The sequence below is a fragment of the Macaca nemestrina genome, chromosome 19 (assembly GCF_043159975.1).
Source record: "Macaca nemestrina isolate mMacNem1 chromosome 19, mMacNem.hap1, whole genome shotgun sequence".
Lineage (NCBI taxonomy): Eukaryota > Metazoa > Chordata > Mammalia > Primates > Cercopithecidae > Macaca > Macaca nemestrina.
In genome coordinates, this window is record NC_092143.1 from 59452969 (window position 1) to 59478609 (window position 25641).

The 25641-nt window shown below is 40.8% G+C and overlaps 1 protein-coding gene across 10 annotated transcripts in view; it reads right to left on the minus strand.

The window, feature by feature from the left end:
• Window positions 1-25641, minus strand: part of LOC105498364 (uncharacterized) — a 308776-nt gene that overhangs the window by 189757 nt on the left and 93378 nt on the right. For 4 of the 10 annotated variants that reach the window (XR_011616971.1, XR_011616973.1, XR_011616970.1 and 1 more), the window contains exons 3-6: window positions 24282-24383; window positions 23857-23985; window positions 23385-23497; window positions 21982-22108 (exon numbers count right to left, since the gene is read on the minus strand). Coding sequence is in view for 4 of the 10 variants with exons in the window: in XM_071085493.1 (XP_070941594.1) it covers window positions 21982-22108; window positions 23385-23497; window positions 23870-23896 (267 nt within the window). In the remaining 6 variants the exon portion in view is untranslated. The remainder of the gene's footprint in view (window positions 1-21981; window positions 22109-23384; window positions 23498-23856; window positions 23986-24281; window positions 24384-25641) is intronic. The other 6 variants (XM_071085493.1, XM_071085490.1, XM_071085491.1 and 3 more) reach the window with 4 other exon arrangements.

Consider the following 25641-nt stretch of genomic DNA (forward strand, 5'->3'; position numbering starts at 1 on the left):
ACAGAACAGAGCCCTCAGAAATAATACTACACATCTACAACCATCTGATCTTTGACAAACCCGACTAAAGCAAGAAATGGGAAAAGGATTCCCTATTTAACAAATGGTTCTGGGAAAACTGGCTGGCCATATGTAGAAAGCTGAAACTGGATCCCTTCCTTACACCTTATACGAAAATTATTTCCAGATAGATTAGAGACTTAAATGTTAGACCTAAAACCATAAAAACCCTAGAAGAAAACCTAGACAATGCCATTCAGGACTTAGGCATAGGCAAGGACTTCATGTCTACAACACCAAAAGCAATGGCAACAAAAGCCAAAATTGACAAATGGGATCTAATTAAACTAAAGAGCTTCTGCATAGCAAAAGAAACTACCATCAGAGTGAACAGGCAACCTACAGAATGGGAGAAAATTTTTGCAGTCCACTCATCTGACAAAGGGCTAATATCCAGAACCTACAAAGAGCTCAAATTTACAAGAAAAAAACAAACAATCCCATCAAAAAGTGGATGAAGGATATGAACAGACACTTCTCAAAAGAAGACATTTATGCATCCAACAGATACATGAAAGAATGCTCATCATCAATCGCCATCAGAGAAATGCAAATCAAAACCACAATGAGATACCATCTCACACCAGTTAGAATGGCAATCATTAAAAAGTTAGGAAACAACAGGTGCTGGAGAGGATGTAGAGAAATAGGAACACTTTTCCACTGTTGGTGGGACTGTAAACTAGTTCAACCATTGTGGAAGACAGTGTGGCAATTCCTCAAGGATCTAGAACTAGAAATACCATTTGACCCAGTCATCCCATTACTGGGTATATACTCAAAGGATTAAAAATCATGCTGCTATAAAGACACATGCACATGTATGTTTATTGTGGCACTATACACAATAGCAAAGACTTGGAACCTACCCAAATGTCCATGAGTGACAGACTGAATTAAGAAAATGTGGCACATATGCACCATGGAATACTATGCAGCCATAAAAAAGGATGAGTTCGTGTCCTTTGTAGGGACATGGATGAAGCTGGAAACCATCATTCTCAGCAACCTATCGCAAGGACAGAAAACCAAACACCACATGTTCTCACTCATAGGTGGGAACTGAACAATGAGATCACTTGGACACAGGAAGGGGAACATCACACACTGGGGCCTGTTGTGGGGTGGGGGGAGAGGGGAGGGATAGCATTAGGAGATATACCTAATGTAAATGACAAGTTAATGGGTGCAGCACACCAACATGGCACATGTATACATATGTAACAAACCTGCACATTATACACATGGACCCTAGAATTTAAAGTATAATAAAATATTAAAAAATTAAAAAGTATAATAAAAAATAAGTAAAATAAATAAAACATAAATAGAAAAAATAAATAATAAAGGACAATAAATGTAATCACTTTTTTCCTCTTACCAAAATGAAATGGCATTATAAGAAATATTGCTTAATCATTCAGAAGATTGTTTTTTAACTAGTTAGTAGATAGTAGTCAATTTTAGTCTTCCCAAGATGGTCATCTTTGGAATGCCAAAATCGAAATGCTTAGAAAGACCATAGATCAAAATAAGCTGTAGCAGCCCCATGCAGGAAAGGCTACCCCTAGAGACCCGACAGAGGACAGCCACAAATCAAGTGAGCTCTTTTTATTTACTCCTACAAAATTTATCACCATTAAAGCTTTTTAACACTTTATTGCCAGCATGTGTTGTTAACACAGTTCTTATCTGTTACATCTATTGTAAAGATCACTTAACCAGCAATTGAAATGTTGTGTCAATATAACTAGAGACAAGGTATATAAAGTATAGTAGTACAAAATGATCAGTGCCTAACATGAGGCAGGGGCTGGGAGACTTGGGCGTAGATGGGATTCAACAACTGAGTTTTACCGTCCAGTAGAGGAGTGTGGTTGTGAGGGGAAGAAAATAGAGCACCTGCTAACTAGAAAGTGGGAGGATATTTAGGATTGCAAGGATATTCTAAATGAGTTGATATTTTAGTATATCTGGGTCTGCGAGGAACGTGTCAATAAAGAGGGAAAAATTGAAAACACAGAAAAGAGGGAGGAAGAAGGCCAGAGAACAGTCCAGAAGGCTCCAGAAAGACAGGAGAGAGGACACACCTAGAAAACATCTACCTGGGGAAAGTCAATGGAATCAGAGGATGCTCACCAAGGAACAATCCTGGCAATGCTTAGAGTCTAGTCCTCCAGGGTACTACTTCTCATCCAAGCTTCACAGAACCCTGGGACCAGGGAATTAGTACAAGGGGTCCAGGAATTCAGAAGTGAGCTAAGCATTATAAGCTGACAAAATAAACACTTATTCTCAGCTGGACTATTTATTTAAAGTACATAGATGCTGTTGTGAATACTTCCATACAACTGCAGTTAAAAGTGTAGTGAATCCATTCTAATGCGGAAATAAGGTGCTTCTCTTTTTTTAACTTTAAAAGGCATCCTTATTACTCTGAAAGATCGGGAGTTTGGGTCTAGATAATGTGGAATCATTCATGATTCCTGAAATAGGGAATAACATGATCACTGCAGAGTTTTTTGAAAGATCCATGTGTCAGTAGTGGATCAGGTGAATTGAAATAGGAGAGAGAATCGAGGCAGGAAAGTCATCCAAGCCAATCCGAAAAGCCGTGAACAACTCTCTGCAAGCATCTCACAGCACCTATACATTCTGTCTCTTCCTGACATTTCCTCTCGGCTTCCAAAAGAAAACAATGCTCCCAAGGATCCAATGTCATTTAAAATAGCAAACCTGGTTTTTGTTTTTGTTTTGAATGCCCTCTTTTTCTGAAGATAAAATCAGCTGCAGCATCTGGACAAAACAATGGAATCTGTGGTTCAATCCCGCCACAGCTGTGCTCTGTCCTTTCTAAAGAGTGTGTCTGTCTTAACTTGATAGAATTCTGCTGTGAGAGCAGCAACAGCCGGCTCTGACTACGGCACTTGCAGCCCCCTAGTGGGGCCTCGGCGGTTCCAAGTTGTAGTAAGACTAACTGAGAACAAATGCAGATAAAATAGTAAAACCATAGTAGGTGAATATAAGAATGTCCTGAGATGTAATGAAGTATTTTCTATAAAAGTCCCATCATGGAAAAAAAATACAACAAACAATAACAGCAACAAAAGCTAAAGCTGAGACAATGAGACTGAGTTTAAGAGAAACTGAACATGGAGACAGGAGGAATGCTGAGAAAAAAAGATTAAAAGAGCAACATCGTTTGCAAAATGGATGTATGTGGAAATGTAAATGACAAAACTGTCGTCCCAATGAGAGAGTAAGGGTCTTTTCCTTTTTTAATTTTTTTTTTTATTATTATTTTTGAGACAGAGTTTCACTCTTGTCGCCCAGGCTGGAGTGCAACGGCGTGATCTTGGCTCACTGCAACCTCCGCCTCCCGGGTTCAAGCAATTCTCCTGCCTCAGCCTCCCAAGTAGCTGGGATTACAGGCGTCTGCCACCACGCCCAGCTAATTTTTGCATTTTAAGTAGAGACGGGGTTTCACCATGTTGGCCAGAATGGTCTCTCTCTCCTGACCTCGTGATCCGCCCACCTCGGCCTCCCAAAGTGCTGGGATTACAGGTGTGAGTCCCCGCGCCCGGCCAGGGTCTTTTCACAAAGGGCAGGCAGCACAGCCTGCAAGGCTGAGGATCACAGCCATAGCTTCACTGGGTCCCCACAGTCCACAGGGTTTTCTTCTGGTGGTGTCACCCTACTAGATTCACTGCTTGCTTAATTTGGAAACTTGGGGCTGGTTAGGGGAGGAAGAATCGTTGTTTTGTTTTGTTGTTTTTCTCTAGAATTTTACTATCTTTTCAAACACAAAAGTAAAAATGGTGACGCTTAGACCTGCTGTGTCTCTGTGCTAATTACCACCTTCCATACAGTCCTGTTGGGTCAAAATGCAAATCACACTGGTAGCTGTTGGTGACTCACGGATAGTTACCAAGCTTGTTGGACTCTCTGAGGAGCATAAACTGCATGAAACCCGGGACTGCAAGTTGGCAAGTCACATCTAAGATGTGGGACTAGTAGAGAAAGGCCATTAATCTCTTCATCCCTCTCATCACCCCACAGCCCCCCACTGCACTCACCCTCCCTTCACTGCAAACTTAGGCTTCAGTTCAGGATCCTACTTTGTCCAAAGAGAGAGAAATCTATGCTACTCGAATATCCCATGCTCCCTTGTTGATTCACACCAATAAATAATTCTCACAGTCTGGAAAGTCTTCCTTATCTTCAGCCAAAATCTAGGGAGGCTCTGTCCACCCTATTTCTTCTTTTCTGTCCTCAGGGAAGATATACTAAAGTTGATCATTATGTTTCGTGTAAGAGCCCTTTGTGTCAAAGAAAAATTAGATTTGCTCCTGATCTTAGAGAAACCTCACATTTTACAGCTGGAAGTGATATCAGAAATCATCTCAAGCAATTACCCTCTCATTTTCATCCCACCCTCCACAACTTAAAATATGAAGGAACTGAAGCCCAAAGAGTTTGGGTGACTTGGCTAAGGACACACAGTGAATTAATCGGGTTTTTCCAGGGCACTACGTATTTTTCCCTGGTTCCTTTAACATTTCCTCATGTATTTTTCAACTACAAAGAAACGCTGGGTTTTCTTGGAAGTAACAACCTGTACCCAGGTGATCACAAGCCCTAATGCACACAGAGGCTCCCAAATGTGAGGGGAGGAAGATAACATAATAGGAGTGGTGTATTAGTCTGTTCTCACACTGCTGATAAAGACATAGCCAAGACTGGGTAATTTATAAAGGAAAGAGGCTTAATGGACTCAGCTCCACATGGCTGGGGAGGCCTCACAATCATGGCAGAAGATAAAGGAACAGCAAAGGGATGTCTTACATGGCGGCACACAAGAGGGCATGTGCAGGGGAACTCCCCTTTATAAAGCCATCAGATCTCATGAGATTTACTATCATGAGAACAGCATGGGAAAAAAACATCCCCATGATTCAATTACCTCCCACCAGGTCCGTCCCTCGACTTGTGAGGATTATTACAATTCAAGGTAAGATTTGGATGGGAACACAGAACCAAACCATATCAAGGGGCAATACTGTAGCAAACTAAATTTCCTATGTCTAGTACAAAGATGGCAACCCTGCAGGATGGTTATCATCGCTATTATTCAAATTGAAAACTATGACTCCAAGTGGCTAAGCAGCTTGTCCATGGGCCCCAGCAGGTGGACAGCACAGGCAGCCTCTGAACTCAGCTCTGCCTCCAAAGTCTTAACAACATAGGATATATTGGCTCTGATTAAGAACATTGATTGCTATTAAAAACATAGGGCATATTGAAAGTGCTTTTTTAAATTAACAGAACATTTGTTCCTAAAGTATTACAATGCTTTACTTGTAAGTTCTGCATTGAATCTTCAAGACTTCATGTAGAAGTTAATCTGAGTGTTGTCCCTTTTAGCCTGTAAGATGCTGGAGAACAGATATCATATTTTTTAGAAGAGTTGCACAGGCAAATATGCAATAACTAATACTGCATTTTACTGGTCTGAAGTTGGCAATGCTGAGTACAAAAGGAACATTTTCTCCAGTATCAAATATGCCCTGCCTGTGCTTATCACTGAACTAATTTTGCTTTTTAAACCAACTGGCTACATGGCTGGCCCAGATGCAGTGTCTATTCTGCCATTACTGCTCATTACAACTACATGCACTACCACATGACATATTTCATGTAGCCCATCGCCTTCCCGTTGTTTTTCAAAGGTTGTTTTTATTTCCCCTGCATAATCACACCACCTTTCACTGTCCATGCTTCCATCTCTCCTCCCAATTCACAGGGTCACTGTAGATTCTGATCTTACTCCCCAAGGATCTAGACACCTGATGACTCTGTTCTGCCAAGCTTTGGAAAATGTCTCTCATTAACTGACGTACTGTAGTCGAGGCTCTTCTTGTTACATGGAAAATAAATTCTCTCATGCCAGATCAAGAAAGCAAGAGGGGTCTGTTCAGAGAATGTGAGACAATCTCACGCTTTCTAAGGGCAACAAGTAAAATGGACTATTATTTCCAATGTCTTATGCTTTGTGTATACTTATCCTTCTGCATTTAATGTCTCAACCTTCTGTATATGATGGTTCATCTGAGTGCTGTTTCTTTAATATTATAAGCCTGTAGAGAGCAGAGGCGGTATTTGTTATTTTAGATGGGCTCCAAAGTCAAACATGTGTCTCCTGGGATAGGAGATGGGAATTGAAATGTGAGGCACAAAGCGCTCTCAGTCTCTTTGAAAAGTCTTTTCTTCTGTCTAGTCTTTGTCATCATCTCTTTCTCCAATGTTATCTCTGCACTCTCTTCACCATCTTTAGCACCATTACTATCTCTTCATCATTTCTTAACATTGTCATTTTTCTTTCTCCTTCAGGTTTCCTTTCCTGTGGATGACCCATTATTTGTTCCCTCAGTCCCTAGGTCTGCATGAACTTAAAGCTCAAGGGTTCAGAACCAACCATCAACAATGCTCTCTCCTTTCCTTCACTGCAGTTCTCAATAGGGATGCTGACTTGGCATCAGTCATCCATGGCATCAGCTGGTCTCGGCTGAGAGTCCGTGCCTGGTAGCCACAAGGGAAATGGTTTAGGTAGCCACATGGGGAATGGTCGAGGAGAGAGATGTGTCTCCTACTGAGCTGCTCCAACCAGCAGCAGTGAGTCCAGCAGGTTCTCTAGGAGGAGCCAAAGCAGTATAGTCAATCAAATTTTTCTGGTACATTCCCCTGCCATGGCATTTGCAATTCTAAAGGCATGTGTACATACCTGACATATTTAGAGTATCCACATTAAAATCATAATTACTTTTACCTCTACCCAACAATCCAAGATCACAGACAGCTATTCTGTCCTGAGGTGATGCCACGAAGGTATTTTTCTCCAAGTAAAGTCTTCTCCTCTTATAGCTCTACCTCAGTTTTTCACATTATGGATGCAATCATAGATTTAATCACCACCTCCAAACATATATTAACAGAGGAAAAACAGAATGCCTACCAAAAAGATAGAGGAGAAAAAGAAAAAGGTCTGCAAGATGGCACCAGTTTAAAGCACATACACCAGAAAATAGAAGCTCTGCCTTACCATCCTTCCCCACCCCAGACACAGACACATACTTTGTTGCATCAGGACCCATGACTGGCACTGGAGGTGAGATGATCACATTATGGTAAATTATAGGACAGGTTCAGCAAACCCCAACCACATCAGCCTACTGACATTTTCTTCGCAAGCTAGCGAACTGCCTTAAATTTGATGTAGGAGGAAGGCTGCCCACTGGAGGATTTCTCCTCTCCATCTTCCATCAATGAGACTAGCACTAGGGAGCATTCCCACCTCTCGAACACTGCAGCAGTCCATTTTTACAGACATAACACTTTCTGGAGATTTGACTCTGACTTGGAAATTACTTGAGACAGGAACCTACCTGAAGTCTTGGTCTGAGTTGAAGGCCCTTGTCTTAGCTCTTACGTCCAGTTCCCTAGAAGCAGAGCCTGACATAGGGAAATTTTATTTAAGGGATTTATTGGAAGAGTGCTCTAGGAGAAGGGCAGAGGAACAGCGCGGAGACCTTATCATATTAACCCCAAGAAGAAGTGGCTCTTATTTGTCTGAGGCAATTCTCTGACAGGATGCCAGCAGCATCCACTCCGTGTCTTAGTTCAAACTCTCAAAAACAATCTGAATTGTTGGTGGCCAGGGCTGTAATCCCATGGCATTTAGCCCTGCCCCTTTTAGAGGCTGTGAGTGATGCAAGCTTTTTGGAAGTTGTGGGCAGAGTAAGCAGTGAAATCTGCACATATGTAACATAAATTAATGAATATTTATTTTACATCCGTTTTATCTGCATAAGACTGTGGGAGAAACAAAGGAAAATAGCAGAGTTTCTGCCTTTGAAGAAATGTTAATGTAATTGGAGGGCAAGATAACCACACCTAAAAATAACAACACATGATAATAAATTAACAGTCAGATGACTGTATCAGAAAATAAATACTGGCTGGGCACAGCAGCTCATGCCTGTAATCCCAACACTTACGGAGGCCAAGACAGGAGCACTGCTTTAGGCTAGGAGTTCAAGACCAGCCTGGGTAATACAGTGAGACCCCCATCTCTACAAAACAACTAAAAATTTTAAAAAGCTTAGTCAGACATGGTGGCATGCACCTGCAATGCCAGTTCCTCCAAAGGCTGAGGCAGGAGGATCATTGAGCCCAGGAGTTTGAAGCTGCAGTGAGTCATGATCATGCCACTATACCAGCCTGGGCAACAGAGTGAGACGCTATCTCAAAAAAAGGAAGGAAGGAAGGAAGGAAGGAAGGAAGGAAGGAAGGAAGGAAGGAAGGAAGGAAGGGAGGGAGGGAGGGAGGGAGGGAGGGAGGGAGGGAGGGAGGGAGGGAGGGAGGGAAGGAAGGAAGGAAAAACCAACACAGGAGTTCAGAAGAATGATCAATTTTGTCTCAGAGAAACTAAGATATGTGCCAAGCTAAGTGTAGGAGTTGGCACACTTTTTCTGTAAAGGGCCAGAGAATAAACTGTTTAGGTTTTATGGGTCACACAGTCCTTGTTGCAATTGCTCAACTTCACCATTGTAGTACAAAAGTAGCCGAGATAATATGTAAACTAGTTAGCATGGCTGTTTGCCAACAAGACTTTATTTACAAAAGCAGATAGTGAGCCAGATTTGGCCCATGAACTATAGTTTACTGCTGTGGACTGAATGTTTATGTTCCTCAAAATACATAAGTTAAAGTCCTAACCTCTGGTGTGGCTGTATTTGGAGATGGGGACTCTTAGGAAGTGATTAAGGTTAAATGAGGTCATAAGGATGGGGTCCTGGTGTGATACAATTAGTGTCCTTACAAGAAGAGCCATCAAAGGGCTCTCTCTCCACTCATGCTCTCTTCCTTGAATTATCTCCCAACCCCCAAGGGCATGCATGGAGGAAAGGCCATGCGAGGACATAGAGAGAAGGTGGCTGTCTGCAATCCAGGAAGAGAGTCCTCACCAGAAACTGAATCAACCAGAGCTCTGATGTTCGATTTCCAGCTCCAGAAAGTGTAAGGGAAAAAGTTTCTCTCAAGGAACTCAAGATTTAAGACACCCAGAGTGGGGTATTTTGTTATGGTAGTCTGAGAAGACTAATACCTTTACTAACTCTTAGCTAAACGTAATTTAATACACAGGTAAGGAGCAGAGCACTTGTACAGGGCAAAGTGTGAAGTTGGACTCTCATAGAGGGCTCCAGTGACCCCTTTACTCCCAAAGCCAGTGGTCAATGCTCTTCTAGTCCTCTTCTTACCTGACCCATCAGCAGCATTTGAAGCAATGGATTCCTTTTTTCTTCTTGGTAATCTTTCTTCATTGGGCCTAGAAGCCATTGGTTTCTTAGTTTTCCTATTCTGTCCACCCTAGCTCTTCAGTCTATCTGATTGGTTATCCCCATCTTCCTTCCACTCTCTTAATGTTGGAAAGATCCTGGACCTTGTCTTTGACCCTCTTCCCTTCTCCGTAATCTACACTCACATCCAAAAAAAATTACAAATGAAATAACATAAGAGAGTGTTTTTGGAGTTTAGAAGGCTTATGTAAATTAAGCCCTCACTCCTTTTTTAGAAAAATGTCAATTTGGGGGGAACAGGTGGTTTTTGGTTGCATGGATAAATTATTTAGCGGTGATTTCTGAGATTTTGGTGCACCTGTTACCCAAGCAGTGTACAACATATCCAATGTGTAGTCTTTTATCCCTGACCCTCCTCCCACCCTTCCCCTGAGTTTCCAAAGTCCATTATGTTATTCTTATGTCATTGCATACTCATATTTTAGCTCCCACTTACAAGTGAGAACATACTATATCTGGTTTTTCATTCCTAAGTTATTTCACATAGAATAATGGCCTCCAACTCCATCCAGGTTGCTGCAAATGCCATTATTTCATTCCTTTTTATGATGAGTAGTATTTCATGGTATATAAAGAGAGATATACCACATATTTTTATCCACTTATTGGTCGATGGGCATTTTGGTTGGTTCCATATTTTTGCAATTGTGAATTGTGCTGCTACAAACATGCATGTGCATGTGTCTTTTTCATATAATGACTTCTCTTTCTCTGGATAGATACACAGTAGTGAGACTGCTAAAATCGAATGGTAGTACTACTTTTCATTCTTTAAAGAATCTCCATACTGTTTTCCCTAGTGGTTGTACTAATTTACATTCCCACCAACAGTGTAAAAGTGTTCTCTTTTCACCATATTCACTCCAATATCTTTTTATTTTTTTAATTTTTAAATTATGGCCATTCTTGCAGGAGGAAGGTTGTATCTCATTGTGGTTTTAATTTGCATTTCCCTAATGATTAGCGATGTTGAACATTTTTTCATATGTTTGCCAGCCATTTGTACATCTTCTTTTGAGAATTGTCTGTTTGTATCCTTTACTCAGTTTTTGCTGGGATTGTTTCTATTTTTCTTGCTGATTTGTTTGAGTTCCTTGTAGATTCTGAATATTAGTCCTTAGTCAGATGTATAGTTGGAAAATGTTTTCTCCCACTCTATGGATTGTCTCTTTACTCTGCTGATTATTTCTTTTGCTGTGCAGAAGATTTTTAGTTTAATTAGATCCCATTTATTTATTTTTGTTTTTGTTGCATTTGCTTTTGGGTTCTTGCTCATAAATTCTTTGCCTAAGTCAATGTCTAGAAGAGTTTTTCCGATGTTATCTTCTAGACCTTTTATGGATTCAGGTCTTAGATTTAAGTCTTTGATCCATCTTGAGTTGATTTTTGCATAAAGTGAGACATGAGGATCTAGTTTCATTCTCCTACTTTGCGGCTTGCCAATTATCCCACCACCATTTGTTGAGTAAGGTGTCCTTTCCCCGCTTTATGTTTTTGTATGCTTTGCTAAAGATCAATTGACTATAAAGATTTGGCTTTATTTCTGGATTCTCTATTCTGTTCCATTGGTCTAATATGACTATTTTTATACCAGTACTATGCTGTTTGGGTAACTATATCCTCATAGCGTAGTTTGAAGTCAGGTAATGTGTTGCCTTCAGAATTGCTCTTTTTGCTTAGTATTACTTTAAGCCATCACTCCTGATTAAAATTTTTAGTGTGATACAAATAGAAGCAACTTACTAAAATTGACAAAGGATATAATACAGAAATATATGACAAACATCTTACTTAAAAGTGAAATATTATAAATATTTATGTTAAAACTATAAACTGAACAGTGGTGCCTGCTAACAATACTTCTATTCCACATTATTTTCTATACCTCTATATCCTAATATTTATTCATGAGAAGACAACAGTATTTTTGTGGAGGTGATATAATTGTATATCTAAAAATATCCAAAATAAGTAACCGAAAAACTATGAGGACTAATAAATATACTTTAATGATGCACTAGATTGAAACATAAATTAATTGCTTTCCTATCTAAAAGTAATACTCAGTTAGACACAGTAAAAAAAAAAAAATTAATTGACAATTGCATACCAAGAAACAGTATGCCTAGAAATAATCTTTAAAAGCAAGCAAGAAATATAGACAGGAAATAATATTTTGCTGAAGGACATTTTTAAGAGGGACTGAGAATAGAATACATTACCATCATCTTGAGTGAGAAAACTCAATATTCTAATTGCTCTTAAATAATTCACAAAGTCAATGTAATTCCAATAAAAATCTCATTGAGAATGTATTTGTGTGCCTGTCAAAATTATAAAGTTTATCTAGAAAAGAAAATGTACAAGAGCCAAAATATTTTGGGAAAAGAATAGTTTAGTCAAATTTGATCTACTAGTTATCAAAGCATAGTATTATAAAAACACTATAAAGTTATAGGAATTAGAACAGTGTGATATTAAGGTTGGTAGAGAAAGATGAATTAGCCAAAGTAGAAATACATACACAGAGCCACGTACATATGAAAATTTAGTACACCATTATAATGGCACTTCATAATAATAGGAAAGGATATAGTATTCAGTAAGTAGTATTGTTAGAGGCGGCAGAGATCTGAGTTACACCGAGTTACCAGAGGCGTATTCGTATGGGTCTGTAGCAACTTCAGCCCTTGCCTCCTCAGAAGAACGAACTTGACTGAAGGACATAAAACAGAAAAAGAGACTAAGGCAAGTTTCAGAGCAGGAGTGGAAGTTTATTAAAAAGGTTTCAGAACAGCAAAGAAAGTAAAGAACCCTTGGAAGAGATCCAAGTGAGCCCCTGAAGGTCAAGAAGAAAAGAAAGACAAAAGAAGCACCTTTAAACTTGATCCTGGGACTTTATAGGCTCACCTCTTTCCCATGATTCTTCCCTCAGGGTGGGTTTTCTGCATGCGGTGCCTCCTTACCCTTGCGAATTGAGCACATGCAGTACATTTAGGATTTGTATTCATGCCCATCTGAGGCTTTCTTCCTTTTTCCGGCGGAGTGATCCGGGAAGATCATACTTCGCCATTTTTGTCTCTTAATGTGCATGCCCAAGAAGCTGCTTCTCTCTGGGGCCTGCATTCAATTAACATTTTAATGTTAACAGGTGTGAACCATCAGAAAATGGCCTCTCCCTGGCGCCAGCTGCCAATTTATCACTTTTAGAGATGCAATGCAATCATTGCCGAACCATCACCCAACATTTCTAGTGGGTGGTGGGAAGAGCCCTCTCCTGCCCCACTCATGCCTATCTACCTGTAACAGTATTGAAACAATTAGCTACTCATTTGGGGAAAAAATTAAGTTTAATCTGTATATTATGCAAGTCATAAAAATATCATTCCAAAAACGTTTAAAAATCTAAAAGTTTTTAAATTAAAACATCTGTGTAGTAAAAAAAATACTACATCTGTGTAGTTAATTGACCCAAACAGAGGTATGACCTTTGTGCCAGCCTTGGGAAGTAATCTCTAAACCCTTAAAATATCTCCAGTGATTGGAGTGCCTTTGTTATTCAGAAGGGGATCCTCAGACCACACCTGATAATCAGATGACTCATCATGGGCCCCTAGATAGTTTGTGCTAAAGAGTTAACTCAAGATGAGAACTGGCCACACCAGAAAGACGAAGGCCATGATTAAAGGATTGAGGCTTTGAGCCACATGGTATCAAACTGATCACCCCAACAGAAGGGGCTGGAAATTGAGTTCAGCCACATGGCCAACAATTCAATTATCCCTATGCAATGAAACTTCAATAAAAACTTTAGATATCAAAGCTTGGGTGAACTTTCCTGGTTAGCAACACTCTGAATATTGTCACACACCAGAGCTGGAAGCGGTAACATGATGAAGGAATCCACAGGGAGAAGATAACTGGAAGCTTTGCATTTGGACCCCTCCCAGATATCAGCTATGCATTTCTTTTAGCTGGTTCTGATTTGTAATTTTTTGCTATACTAAAATTGTAATCATAAGTATAGCACTTTGGGGGCATTCTGTGAGTCTTTCTAGTGAATTATTAAACTTGAGGGTAGCCATAGTAATCCCTGAACATGTAGCTAGTTGGTCAGAAGTAAGGGTGACCCCAGAGACCCCCAAACTTGCAGCTGACATCTGACATAAGAGCAGTCTTGTGCAGGGCTGTGCCCTTAACATTGATTTTCACAAACATTTTAATGTTATGGTTTGAATATGTCCCCCCAAATTAATGTGTTGGAAACATAATTACCATTGTAACAGTGCTAAGAGTTGGGGCCTTTAGGAGGTAATCAGACCATGAGGGCTCTGCCATCATGAATGAATTAATTCCATTATCACTAGAGTGGGTTAGTTATCACGGGAATTTGGCCCCCAGCTTGTCCTTCTGTCTCCCGCACTCACTTCTGCTTTCCACCACAGATGACCCTTGCCAGATGCTGGCACCATGCTCTTTGACTTCCCAGCCTCCAGAACCATGAGCCAAATAAAATTCTGTCCTTTATAAATCACCCAGTCTGTGGTATTCTGTTACAGCAGCAGAAAATGGACCAAGACAACATCCAAAATAAAATAGAGGTATACAATAGAATATACAAGGCCTTCCTAGCACAACTCAAAACATAGAAACTATAAAGAAAAAGATGGACAAATCTGATAATATAAATATGTAAACTTTCTGTACAAAAAAAAGGATACCATAAAACAAAATTAAAAGATAAGAGACAGATAATGAGAAATATTTGAAACCCATGATAGAAAATGAAATGTTATTTATTAAAGGAATTTCCTTAAATCATAGGAAAACGACAACTCATATTTTTAAATGGGATTCATAGAACTACAAACATCAAAAAAAAACCACACCAAAAAAGAGACCTCTTCAATCATAATCCAAAAATGCAAATTAAGCAGTGAAATATTATTTTTTAGTCTTAGAATGGCAAAAAATAAACATCCAGTATTCACAAAGACTTGAGCAAAGAAAGAACCTTCTGAACTGGTCAGTGGAAGATACTTTGTTTCAATATTTTTGCTGTTGAAATTTGGCAATATCTGACAAAATTTAAATATGGATGTTTTTGAATTTTAGGAATCTATGCCATAAAATCACTCACATTGTAGTGTCCCCCCTTCCCTCTCAGCTTTCTTTTTGTGTCCTGACCAGAAGTCACAGAGTGCCTTGACCACTCCGTGACTCAGCCAGCTGCAGGATTTTTGAACTCAAACTGGGACCTTGAACATTTCCAGGCACTGATAAAGGTTTCTACATTGTCGCCCAAAACACTGAAAGAAACTGGTCCTGGCCTTGTACCAAATTCCTTAAACTCTCACACAGACTTCATACCCTAACCCTCTTGCTGTAGACAAACCTAGATAGAACACCCCTTTTCTCTTGATGTCCATCACAAACATTGCTGCAGTACTCTATAAGTAGGTACCCCTTATAAGCGCTTTGGACTGATTACCCTGGTATTTAGTGCTTGTTTCTTTGGAATCCCAGCCAGCCTCATATCCAGTTTGGGGCATTCTCTTGTGGGAATTCCCCTGCTACCATTTTTGGGGCAATTCCAACTGCATGTTTGGTGGATGAAAACACACATATGCACCAAAATGTACATGCAAGTATGTTTCTGCTGCAGTTTTAGTTCCAGCAAAAACTAGAAACAACTTATATGCACATGCCGGACACTGTTAAAAAAAAAAATAATGGGCTCCATTCACATCCACTCATGAAGAAAGCTCTCTAAGACATATTTTGTGTCACCATACAATATGTTTAAACATATTATACTTTTATAAGTCATATACTAGGCCGGGCGCGGTGGCTCAAGCCTGTAATCCCAGCACTTTGGGAGGCCGAGACGGGCGGATCACGAGGTCAGGAGATCGAGACCATCCTGGCTAACATGGTGAAACCCCGTCTCTACTAAAAAATACAAAAAAACTAGCCGGGCGAGGTGGCGGGCGCCTGTAGTCCCAGCTACTCGGGAGGCTGAGGCGGGAGAATGGCGTAAACCCGGGAGGCGGAGCTTGCAGTGAGCTGAGATCCGGCCACTGCACTCCAGCCTGGGCGACAGAGTGAGACTCCGTCTCAAAAAAAAAAAAAAAAAAGTCATATACTACACATGTAACATAATTAGGAAAAGCTGTATTAAAAAAAACAACAAAAAAAAACTAAAACAGTTCACCACATTGTGGAGGGTAGTGCAGTTTGGCTTTCTCAGTCACCTTTATGGCCTCATCCTAGTTCAAAAGGTTGAAAAGCTAAAAATCACTAGGATTCTGGATACGAATGAGGCTTAGCATATTACAGGAACTCAACACAAGATTTGGGGAGGTGGCTCTCAGGCAGAGGCAATTTCCCTGTTCATCTTGACTGTCTATTTTGCTTTTTCTTTTTTTTGAATTTTTATTTTTCTGAGACAGGGTCTTGCTCTGACACCCAGACTGGAGTGCAGTGGCGCCATACTCCTGGGCTCAAACAATCTACTCATCTCAGCCTCCCAAATAGCTGGGACTACAGGCACATGCCACCATGCCCAGCTAATGTTTTTTTTGTTTTGTTTTGAGAGACAAGGTCTCCCTAGGTTGCCCAGGCTGGTCTCAAACTGCTGAGCTCATGCAATCCTTCGTCCCCAGCCTCCCATAGGGCTGGAATTACAGGCGTGAGCAACTATGCCCAGCCTTGGCTGTTTATTTTGGCAAGCAAGGTTATAGAAACAGCTTTTCTTCAGAAATATTCTAGCTTCCTGGTGCTGACATGCAGTTGTGGCGACAGCTGGTATAGTAGTGGATGCTCGATTCTGGCTTTCTAATCCATCACTTACAGCCACAGGTGTCCACCTTCCAGCTTTCTGGATGTCAGGAGGCTGTTTCAATAGTGACTTTGGCAGCAGCAGCAACTTTTTGAACTCGGGGTCACATCTACAGTGATGAGTTGTTGAACTCATGTTAGCTCCCCTAGTGAGTCAATTCTAGATCATTCTAGAATCCCAGCCTATACCTTATTCCTATATCCCTTTCAATGATTTTGTAAGCCCATAAAGCCCTGTTATGGTTTGAATGCTTGTCTCCTCTAAAACTCATGTTGAAATTTAATTGCTATTGTGATGATATTGGGAGGTGGGATGTTGAGAAGGGTGTTTAGGTAATGAGGACTCTGTGCTCACAAATGGACCAATGCTATTATCATGGGAGTGGATTTGCCTCCTTTTACTCTTTCTTGGGCACCATGTGATGTCTTCCATCATGTACAGTGCAACAAGAAGGCTCTCACCAGATGCTGGACCTTGATATTGGACTTTCCAGCCTCCAGAACTATGAGCTATCATCTTTCTGCTCATTATAAAGTACCCAGTTTCAGGTATTCTGTTACAGCAGCACAAAATGGACTAAGATAGTCCCTGTCTTCAATCTCTCTTTGTTTAGAATGCCTAGAGAGTTTTTCATTTTCTTCACTGAATCCTTACTAGCTGAGAATAAGGAAATTGGTGCAGAGACCCAAATCATTTCACACTAGGAAATTCTCAGGTGTTTCAGTCATGTTTCATTTTGAGATGCAATGCTTTAGGAAGTGAGTGTCTGCCTCAAGTTTCCCAAATGTATCTGTAATACAATTTGGTTGGCTTCCTAAATGCCTCAAGACTTGGGGTATCACCTAGAGGCTTGGCAACAAAGATGTCCCTATTGGGTAGCAGGGCCTCTAGTTAGCTATACTAGAGCTTACTAAGTTTATAGGTTTGGGAGGAGTGAGGTCAACACAGAATTACTTGAATTACTTATCTGACAAGATACAATAAATTGCCATCTAAAGAATAATTTTTCCAGTTTTAATATAATTTAGGGTTTCCTGGTTTGATAGATAATCACAGAATACATTATGGTCAAGTTTCCACAGTTCACATATAAGTTAACAACTAAGTATAAAACATTATGCCTTTAAAAGAACTCAGAAATCCTAACTTGCATTCTAGTGCTTTTTTTTCACCCTAACACTATGTAATAGACATATGATGACTTTATTTGCCCAATATCCTTTTTCCCTTATTTTGGTAACAACATCTCAGTGTTCCCTCAGGAAGCTATGCCTCCCCACCCTCAGTGCAGAGTGAGCAGGCCAGTCACTGAGCCCATACTCGTAAGCCCAATGATTGGCTTCAAATGGGTACATAACCATTTTGGTCCAATTAGACTCCCTTTCAATATTGTAACTGGAAAGTCTGGGAAAGAGAAGCTTTCTTTTCATTGGGGGTGACTACCCTGGAGCTGCTGCGGGGGAGATTCTACCCAGGAGTGAAGCCACACAGACCCGAGAGACAAGGATCCTGGAGGCATTTTGAGGACCAGCACCTCTTCATGCTTTGCAACTTCATGAAGCAGTAAACTTCCTTTTCTGCTCAGGCCAGTTTGAATTGGGTTTCTTTCACTTGTGGCCAAAAATCCTGACAACAATTGCCCTAAAAATTATAAAATAAAAACAATTGCCCTGACTTATTAAAAAAAAAAGTCTTCTTGGCCTGGCACAGTGGCTCATGCCTATCATCCCAGCACTGCGGGGGACCAAGGCAGGAGGATCACTTGAGGTCAGGAGTTTGAAACCAGCCTGGCCAATATGGTGAAACCTTGCCTCTATTAAAAATGCAAAAATTAGGCCGGGCGCGGTGGCTCAAGCCTGTAATCCCAGCACTTTGGGAGGCCGAGACGGGCGGATCACGAGTTCAGGAGATCGAGACCATCCTGGCTAACACAGTGAAACCCCGTCTCTACTAAAATACAAAAAAAATTAGCCAGGCGAGGTGGCGGGCGCCTGTACTCCCAGCTACTCGGGAGGCTGAGGCAGGAGAATGGCGTGAACCCGGGAGGCGGGGCTTGCAGTGAGCTGAGATCCGGCCACTGCATTCCAGCCTGGGCAACAGAGCTAGACTCTGTCTCAAAAAAAAAAAAAAAGTGCAAAAATTAGCCTGGCGTGGTGGCATCCACCTGTAGTCCCAGTTACTTGAGAGGCTGAGGCAGGAGAATTGCTTGAACCCAGGAGGTGAAGGTTGCCGTGATTTGAGATTGCACCACTGCACTCCAGCCTGGGTGAAAGAGTGAGACTCTGTCTCAAAAAAGAAAAATAAAATTCTACTTGACCATCTACTATTTGGTATTTATAATTCAAAAAGAAATGAGGCAGCCAGTTCTTACTCCTCCTTCAGAGATTCAGTCTTAGAGGAGACATATAGGTTTTTGGGGGGTTTTTGTTTTTGGGTTTTTTTTGTTTTTTGAGACAGAGTCTTGCTCTGTTGCCTAGACTGGAGTGCAGTGGCACGATCTCAGCTCACTGCAACCTCCACCTTTTGGGTTGAAGCGATTCTCCTGCCTCAGCCTCCTGAGTAGCTGGGATTACAGGCACGTGCCACCAAGCCCAGCTAATTTGTTTTGTATTTTTTAGTAGAGACCGGGGTTTCACCATGTTGGTCAGGCTAGTCTTGAACTCCTGACCTCATGATCCGTCCACCTCAGCCTCCCAAAGTGTTGGGATTACAGGTGTGAGCCACCGCGCCCAGCTGGTTTTGTTTTTTAATGTAATACAATGAGGGAGGTCACAAAGGTCAAAAGAGCTCTTGATGCAGAGATGGGACAAACTAAAACAGCTTGGAGGTTGGTCAAGGTCTTCATAGGGTTTCCCCCAAATAAGGAAGAAAATGAAATCAAGGCGCTTCAAGTGGAGGATTTTCAGGTCAAGAATGGCAACTTGTTCTGCGGAGCTGAAGTGCACAGGACACTGGAATGAAAACCAGGGGAGGAGCTGGAAAGGCAGATGGGAGCCAGCATGCAAATTTCGTTACTGTGACAGGGTAAGGAAATTAGATTTTCATCCTGGAGACACTGTGCTGAGATTTTGAAGGATTTTCAAAGGATAGTGTTATGATTGGATTTGCACTTTAGAAAGATAATTCTAGTTGTACTGTGGAGAGCAGATCACAACATGGGACCACTAGGAGCATGTGGCCACCATATTTAGGAGTCTGTCTGCAGTAGTTCTCCACATGAGGAATAATATTAATAGATGCTTCATCAAGATGCAAAGGAACCTGGGATCTATTTAGCAAGACTCAGAGACTTAAAGAGTAATTACGCATAATGGACCAGAAGGGCAAGGGCAGTGGAGAGTTAAGATTTCTATCATGAGAGGCTGGGCACAAGAGAGGAACAGCTTTGAAAAGGAAAGTAATGAATGGCTTGGGACATAATAAATTGGAGGTGTTAGAGATACATCAAGGATAGAAGACAAAGATCAGCAACAAAAAAGATGGGGTAATTACAATCAGAGAGGCAATAAATAACTACTGAGATAACATACAGGCCTCAGTTAAAAAAAAAAAAAAAAAAAAAAAAAAAAAATCTTAATTCCAGACCAGGTGCAGGAGCTCATGCCTATAATCCCAGCAATTTGGGAGAAAAAGGTGGGAGGATAACTTGAGGCCTAGATTACCCTGGGTAACATAGCAAGACTCTATCTCTACAAAAAATTTTAAAAATTAGCCAGGCAGGTTAACACACACCTGGAGTCCAAACCACTCAGGAGGCTTAGATGGGAGGATTGCTTGAGCCCAGGAGTTCAAGGTTACAGTGAGCTATGATGGTACCACTGCACTTAAGCCTGAGTGAAAAAGTGAGACCCTGTCTCTAAACTTAAAAACCTTAATTCCACCACGTTATAACTGTGGAATCTGTTTGAGATTTTTCTGATGTGTATAATGGGAAGAACATCACTTCTCAGAGTTGTTGAATGAACAATATGAGACCACACATGGAGAACAGCTACACACTTCATGACACAAGAAATAAACCCTAAATGTTAGTATCTTTCCTTCCTCCTACTGGCTCTTGCTCCCTGAAATTTTACAGCTAACCTATGTGGCCATAGGAGTGAGGTAATGACCATTGCTTGGATACATCTACTCTGCTGTATTTGAGAGAAAAGTACAGTGTAGTGGTTAAGAGCAAGACCTATAGTTCAGGCATTTAATCACAAAGACTAGGGCAACCTTGCCTGTTCTTTACAGTCACATAAATATGCCACACTTTTAACACAACTGCATACATTCAATATATTCTGAAGGAAGAAAAGGTAGATTATAATCACATATTCCCATATGTGGGTTTAAAGAGGAATGCTAACTTTACCAGTAAACCACCTTCTCTTCTGGCCCATCAACTGGAGTTTTTGTAGTCCTGTCAATGAGCCTTAAGCTCTTGTAATTGGTAAATTTAATAAGTACTTTATTGACTATGAACAGGAAGTTGATTCTTAAGGAAAGAAATATTAAAGATTGATCTTGCAACTTTCCATTATGTTACATGATGGTTGGTTTCATATTAAGAAACAAGTTGCAGATTTTTTTTCAGAATAATGATCAATGTCAGTGTATGATATTTATGGGTATTTCTTGAGAACATGGAAAATTTTATCTGAAATCAGTGAGCTCTCTTGGTGTTTCTTATTTTTCACTTTTTCCTGACCAGTTACTAAAATTGCTTGAAATGTCATATAAAGACAAAGAATTCAGGCATGCAATGAATATTGACTTGTGTATTTTTCACTAACATTTGCTGACCTCTTAGGTCAATATGTTTTGAAGTTTACTTAACAAGTCAATATGATTTATTTCAGCTGAGATTTAGATTGTTTTAAATTGTCAGAATTGTTTCTTGTTTACTCATACAAAACCACTGCCAGAGTATAATAACATATATGTTAAAAACGAGTTCTTTTGAGAATTAGAAATGTCCTGCAAGATTATGTTATTTTTCCAAATAATATAAGCAAATTGAAAATGACCCTTTGTCTTTCTCTCTTTCATTTCATGTGCCCTTATTTCCTTTAAAGAGCTCTAATGTCTAGAAAGCTGTACAAACAATTAAGCTAAATCATTTTGTAAGCGGTTCTACGAAATGCAAGAGTGATTTTTTTCTTAAAGTCCAAATGTGTAACTCAGCTTACATGAGCATATAAGCATATTTTGCTTAAATTACATTTCCATCTGACAATATTAATTTCATCAAGGAAGCTTAGTATAAAATTAATTATAGCTATCATTTATGTTATTTCATCTTCCCCTTCCATTGAAGCTTCAATGAGAATTCATCAACTGAAGGGCATGATTCACATTTTAACAACAATAATAAAGAAAATAACCAAAACTACATTTTTCCCCCTCCTACTAGAATTCCGTGACTAAAGACCTATCTCTTAATGTCATCCGAAATGTAATAATGTATTTTGAGGTTCAGAGGAAATGCTTCCAATGGATATAATGAGAGCTCTTCTAGTCATATTCTCCTGCTGACATAGAACATTTCAGTTTCATTGACTTTGGTGAATAACCTCCTGTGATTGTTTAAGAAACAAGTTTCAAGAAGGAATCTGTACAAGTACTCAAATGCCATACTGTTAAACATGCAGACAAGGACACCAGCTTTTATTCACTCACCAATTCCAGAACATCAAGATTTACATAGAAAATAACCTCAGCTGGGCACAGTGGCTCATGTCTGCAATCATAACGCTTTGGAGGCTGAGGCAGGAGGATCACTTGAGGCCAGGAGTTGGAAACCAACCTGGAAAATAGAGCAAGACCCTATCTCTATGAAACAATTTACCAGGCAAGGCGGTACACACCTGTGGCTCCAGCCACTCAGGAAGCTGAGTATATTGCTTGAGCTTAGGAGGCAGAGGCTGCAGTGAGACATGATTGAGCCACTGTGCTCCAGCCTGGGCAACAGAACAAAACCCAGAAGAAAAGGAAGGAAGGAAGGAAGGAAGGAGGGAGGAAGGGAGGGAGAGGGGAGGGGGGGAGGGAGGGAGAGGGGAGGGGGGAGGGAGGGAGGGGGGAGGGAGAGGGGAGGGAGGGAAGGGGGAGGGAGGGGGAGGGGGGAAGGGGGGAGGGAGGGGGAGGGGGGAAGGGGGGAGGGAGGGGGAGGGGGGAAGGGGGGAGGGAGGGGGAGGGGGGAAGGGGGGAGGGAGGGGGAGGGGGGAAGGGGGGAGGGAGGGAGGGAGGGAGGGAAGGGGGGAGGGAGGGGGAGGGGAGAAGGGGGAGGGAGGGAGGGAGGGAGGGAAGGAAGGAAGGAAGGAAGAAGGAAGGAAGGAAGGACCAACCCATATTTTAGAACTCCACAGCCCAATTTCCCATGAAAGTTCACTGTTGGCAATGGAATAAATGCTTCTAGGAATTGACAGTAAGGCATGATCCACGTTGCAGGAAGCAACATCAAAGCAAACAATAACAATACACACCTCAGCCTGGGCCAGTGGTTCATGCCTGTAATACACACCTCAGCCTGGGCCAGTGGTTCATGCTTGTAATACACATCTGAGGCTAGGCTAGTGGTTCATGCCTGTAATCCCAGCATTTTGGGAGGCCAAGGCCAGGAGTTTGAAACCAGCCAGAGTAACATAGTGAGACTCTGTCTCCATCAAAAATTGAAAAGTTAGCTGGGCATGATGGCACATGCCTGTTGTCCCAGCTACACAGGAGGCTGAGGGGCAGGAGGATCACTTGAGCCCAGAAGGTTGAGGCTGCAGTGAGCTATGACTGTGCTACTGCACTCCAACCTGGGCAACAGAGTGAGACTCTGTTTCAAAAAAAAAAATACACATTTCAGATATCCAACAAAGTGAGAAGATCCCTGAAAAAGACAAAGACTTTCTGAGGTGTACAGAGTATGGATAATTATTTTAAAAATCAATTTTCATGTCTTCAACTTTATTTGTACATCTTCCCAGAACTGACCTGCCTGAGAACCTGGGGGAGGATTAGCCTGTTTCTCTTTCATTCCTTCCCCTCCACAGCTGTTCGGTACTGGAGGGTTTCCACTTCAGGAATAAAAGACTCACCTCTCACACACTGTGAACTGAATTATGGTGTAAAAACTTCCAGGACGACACAGAACGGGACATTCCAAACACTGGTACAGGTGAAGCCTCCCTCGGCCATCATGTTCATTCTGCTGGAGAATGGGGAGGCAGAAGTGAAGACTATTTCTTTTAACCTTACCTCTTCCACCCCCTAATTATGGTCAAAGAATGAAGCACTTCTGAGAGAGGAGCCTGGGAAGGCAAAGCAACAAATGTGGGTACAAATGGAAAGAGTGTCACTCTTATTCCATCGAGGTGACAACACCCAGCAAGATTCCAGGCCTTTTCTATGTATCTCACAATAGGAGATGTTCGTAAAAAACAAAACAGAGGGTGCTGAGAAACACCAATTTGCTGCAAAACCAGTCTTTCTGCATTTTCACCAATTTCAGTACTAACAGTTTAGTGTCAAGATCTATAGATGAGATACTTACTGCATCCTATTGTCTACCTTTTAGGCCCACCTTTGCATGCCAGCCAACCAACTGCATTCCGGGATAACCTCGTTATCACTCATCTTCTACCCCAGTGCCTTCCTGCTGCTGCCATGTGGGATGCTACATTTGATGTTTGCATAAACCTGGAAGTGGGGTAAAATTAATATCTCATGAGGTGACCCTTGACCAATAGTAACAAGACCCAAAGGCTAAATACTCCTCTAATACATCCCTTGGGTGGGCAATTTTGAGGCGTATCTGACACGGTTCCTCAAAGGGTCCCTAAGAGAATTGAACTGCAGTTGCCCACAGTGGTGACCCAACTCAGTTAACATTCACCTTTAAATAGCTTTTCCTTCTTCTTTCTTTCAACCCTTCCTATCTCCCACTCCCATTCCTTGGGAATCACTTCTCAAAAGAAGCCATCTGCATGCAATACCTTGTCTCAGGCTCTGCTGTTGGGGGAAGCCCAGGCCAGGGTGTCTTCGTTGCATATTTTGCATGATTTCAGAACAAAAGACCAAAATTTCCATTATCACTTCTGTAGAAGGACGGTATAACTTTGAGTATAAAGAATATATGGTAATAGGTAAGTTAATGTCTTTTTTTAATATTATTCACACAGGTAGAAGAAACATTTTATTAACCTTTGCCAAAGCATTATTAGCTATAGGCTGGGTGCGGTGGCTTGCACTTGTAATTCTGGCACTTTGGGAGGGTGAGGCAGGTGGATCACCTGAAGTCAGGAGTTTGAGACCAGCCTGGCCAACATGGTGAGATCCCATCTCTACTAAAAATACAAAAATTAGCTGGGCATGGTGGCACGTGCCTGTAATCCCAGCTACTCAGGAGGCTGAGGCAGGAGAATTGCTGAACCCAGGAGGCAGAGGTTGCAGTGAGGTGAGATCGCACCACTGCACTCCAGCCTGGGCAACAAGAGTGAAACTCTATCTCAAAAAAAAAATTTATTAGATGCTATAAACAGGTATTCATTTTTCATTTGGGCACAAGTCTCCCATTTGCCTGCATTTGTCAACTACATCCATGCGTATATAATCCACAGACTTCAGAGTTTAAGATTAAAATAAAAGGATTATGTTATCGGCGTCTATCATAAATCATGTACTGAGAGCAATATTTAATTCATCTTTTAATTTAGTGCATCTTTTAATTTAAAACATCTTTTATAAGCCCTATAATTAATAATGGTCTACAGTTTTTATGTCAATTTTTACAAAAACTTAAACCTATAGTCTTAAAACAGAATATCCTCCTATATGCAGGTGTCAGACAAAATGTTTCCATATCATATTCTAGTACATAACATATTAAATCCTAGAAAACCAGCTTCATTGAATTAGAATTAGTTTCTCTTTTGAGGATTCAAATCTGTTCTAATTCTGTCAAATACATAATTATAAAAATTTATTTTCCATTAAAACATAATATTAGAATTTATATATAATTCTCAGATGTCATGACTTTTAAAGACTTTTGAAATAATTTCCTAGATAATTGAAATTTGGCAATAATATATAGATCTCTGCTCAGAAAAAAATGGGTACATTCCTAAAGTACAAAGCATCCAATTTATGGAGTTATTTTTACCCCAGTTTTATGTCATTTTAGCCCCATAAACAAGGGTCTCTAAGTTAAAGACTAATGGGAATAATAGCTAATAAGTTGTATTCAAGTCTTTTCAATATACTTCCTAGATATTGGGAAATTAAATGATTTGCAAAATCAGAGGGTTTCCAATGCTTGCATTTGATAAAACTACATGAGGTCATCAGCTGCCA